General features: G+C 33.4%; 1 protein-coding gene across 1 annotated transcript; it reads right to left on the bottom strand.

Moving 5' to 3' along the window:
• Nucleotides 1-934: 934 nt before the first annotated feature.
• On the bottom strand, nt 935-2,877 carry LOC139875165 (F-box/FBD/LRR-repeat protein At1g13570-like). The gene is made up of 3 exons (XM_071862521.1): nt 2,044-2,877; nt 1,259-1,423; nt 935-1,147 (listed from the first exon to the last, which is right to left on the bottom strand). Exons 1-3 carry the CDS (start codon nt 2,875-2,877, stop codon nt 935-937), a joined length of 1,212 nt encoding a protein of 403 aa, XP_071718622.1.
• Between the last annotated feature and the right edge of the window lie 312 nt (nt 2,878-3,189).

The following is a 3,189-nucleotide window of genomic DNA, read 5'->3' as shown; positions in this document are numbered from 1 at the left end:
GGTATCTGTGCCACATGTTCTTGTTTGTTAAAACTGATATATGTGCGTGTAGTAAAGTTATTTTCCATTGACAATAAATATGCAAAGATAAATTAATGTTTGTATAAGCACTATTTGGAAATGGGTATATTGTATTCAATCAATCAATACCCAACCGTAAAATTGTTTTTGGACCATTTCTAACCCTTGGTAGTGATATCACGGTCAGTTGTGCACTTTTAAGCCAAAAAGTGCAATCTGATTTGGCAATGTCAATTTCTGACATTTTTTAACCCCATATGTCAGTTTTTTTTTTCAAATATTGGATAGAGTGATGTGGTAAAATCAGATTGAAAATGGGTGGGAAAAAATTAATTAATAATAAAAATATAATTAATGAAAATTTTTGATTGGTTGGGAGAAAACAAACGCACCTTCACATTTGTGCCACTTGGTGACGGATGGATACAAAACTAACTGACGCTCCATTAGGGGCCGTCAGTTTTCGTCAATTTTTAACACATCATCTGACGAGGGGGAAACTAACGGAGGGTTGGTAAAGGTCTTATAAAACTATAGTTACAATAACATGAATATCCAAACATTACACTATAGATGTGATATGTACATTTTAACCAGACAAATCAATCTGTGAATTTTCTTTTTCCAAAGATGCTTGTTACACAACTATTGTGTAAGGAACACTTGATCTAGTTTTTATTCTAGCTGCTCGCAAAGTATAAATAAATACCAGGAGGGTTACCGGTTTTATAGTACCACTCTGCGAGTTAATGAAAACCCATAACATATATGATGCATACAATCAGAATACAACTAAATTATAAAGTAACTTAAAGTTATTAGTGGATTGTAGTTACGGATCCAAGTAGTGAAGCTCTGCTTTCGAGGAAGCTCGTGGGAACCACATAACATCCTTAGAGAAGTTGTACCTTTCCTAAACATCAACAGTTGCACGTGGTCGGATTGATATTTTTTCAAGAGTGGGAGAATGTTCAAGTAAAAGCTTTATAAATAGCAACAAGGATCTTGATCTTTCTACATCCATTATATTTATAATTTTCAAGCAGTTCAATGTCTGGTCCAAACAGTCAGAAGCTTCCAAATAAGCTATTGTTGGTTTCACATCCAAATACACGTTTGGAAGATCCTGGAAACACATTAAAAGTGAGACTGACTGTGTATAAAAGGAACCCACATTAAATTAATATATATGCACACACAACACAAAAACACAAGAGAAACGTTTAGCACTCTTTACCTGATTGTACACATCAAGTCGTCTCAAGTTAGGTGAGTTCCGAAGGATACATAAAACACCTTGAAGTTGGTACAAATCACCAAATTTGAAGTCTCGTAAGTAGAGAAGCTTTAAACTATTAGTTGGGTGTGGAAGCCACTTGGGAATATTTTCCGCAATGGAAAACTGTGAGGGTGAAAGTAAGATTATAAGTTAACAAAGAAGATATGGTTGGAAGATGATACGAAATAATATATGAGAACTAACTATACACAAGAGTTGAATGGTAAAGTTCACTTGCTCAAACGCAAAATGATGAAGAGCAAAATATAAATATTAGAATTTAGGGTTAAGGCTATTCAAGGGTCATATACTTTTTATTTTGTCCCGATGTAGTCCATATACCCAAAAAAAAAAATACTATTATAGGCCATAAACTTTAAAAAAATGTGTTAATGTAAACCGTTGACCTGATAAATAAGGTTGATCGATTTTGTAGGTTGATTTTCAAAAAAGTATAATTTTTTTTGTTCCAATGTAAGCTTTATACAAAAAAAAAAGTACTAATGTAGTTCACATACTTTCAAAAAGTGTATCGATGTAGGTCACATATTTTCCGTATCGATGTAAACAAAAGGTGACCTGTTTAGCCGGTAACAAGTTACCTTTTGTTTACATCGATACACTTTTTCAAAGTTTATGGCCTATAATAGTATTTTTTGGGTATATGGACTACATCGGAACAAAACAAAAAGTATATGGCCCTTGAGTAGCCTTAACCCTAGAATTTAAAATTCAAATCGTACCTGGAGAAAATACCCGTCGATAACAAAATACCCAACACATGGCATATTACTTAACAAGCTTGCCAAATTAACTCTCTCAACTCCCTGAATAGGTTTTTTGATCAATATACCAAACTCACTAAGACATTTACTATGCAACAAGTGGAGCAAAGTTGCATCGGGGCAACTCCTGATCAATAACTGAAACAACTTTGTAGACTTGATCTTGAAATTGTAAACATTGGTGCATTCAAACAATTGCAACATCTTGAGCTGTGGGAAGTTGATAATAGTTCCATGTAAGTTAGCCCCAAATTCAATATTCCTAAGCCTAAGTTTTTCGAGATATAGAAATCCTTGAAACTCAAGTGGTGGCTTAATGATACAGTTGTCAAGTTCTAGGATTCTCAATTCTAGACAATGAAATAAATAATATGGAAGTTGATAACGTTGGTTTGAATTTGTAAGGATGAGTTCTCTAACACCATCTCTTGACAATGATGAAATCCATTGATTGACTTCTTGGAAACTATCAAGAAACATGTATGGTATGTGAAGATGTAACTTTAAGCGAGGACCCTTGAGATAGTTAAAGATATAGTTTGTGATCCTAATAAATCCATTATGACCAAAACTTCCATTTTTTGCAAACTTTTCTGAGAAATGTTTATCAAGAACCAATGACCTAATTGAGGTCCATCTGTACCTCCATTTTTTTGACAGGACATGTGTCCTCACCGCATCTACAACAGGTAGCTTCTCTAAAATCGAGTCTATCAAATTCTCTGCCAAATTACAGATTCTATCCATTTCAGTACAAGTTACAAACCTCCTCTTAGCATTGTTATCTGTCATTACATTCAAGAAAACAAAGACTGGTTTATTTAATTACTATGATACTCTTTATTTTTATTTTTATTAATTTGTTTTTTCTTCAATCAAAATCGATAAAGATTTCCACAACCAAGATGCGCAAAATGTGATGTAGTTCTTAGGCCGATGTTATATCAATTTACTTATGAATGGAAGTAAGATCAATTTTCTTATAAATGGGTCGATTTGGGCTATGATATATCTCTCAATGGGTCAAAAGGTAAAATAGAAAAACTGCTTGATAAACAACAGATCTAATGAACTGAAAGTTTCCCAATGTGTATCTTCGATCCA

This window comes from Rutidosis leptorrhynchoides, chromosome 11 (genome assembly GCF_046630445.1).
Source record: "Rutidosis leptorrhynchoides isolate AG116_Rl617_1_P2 chromosome 11, CSIRO_AGI_Rlap_v1, whole genome shotgun sequence".
In the NCBI taxonomy this organism is placed as follows: domain Eukaryota; kingdom Viridiplantae; phylum Streptophyta; class Magnoliopsida; order Asterales; family Asteraceae; genus Rutidosis; species Rutidosis leptorrhynchoides.
Note: the sequence above shows the minus strand (reverse complement) of the source record. Positions and strands in the feature narration are given on the sequence as shown.

Excerpts from the sequence above, each read along its gene's own strand:
- LOC139875165 (XM_071862521.1), bottom strand. The coding sequence starts at position 2,877 with ATGACAGATAACAATGCTAAGAGGAGGTTTGTAACTTGTACTGAAATG. Across the intron at positions 1,424-2,043 it reads TCGACGGGTATTTTCTCCAG|TTTTCCATTGCGGAAAATAT; the intron begins GTACGATTTGAA and ends TCACCCTCACAG. Across the intron at positions 1,148-1,258 it reads GACTTGATGTGTACAATCAG|GATCTTCCAAACGTGTATTT; the intron begins GTAAAGAGTGCT and ends ATGTGTTTCCAG.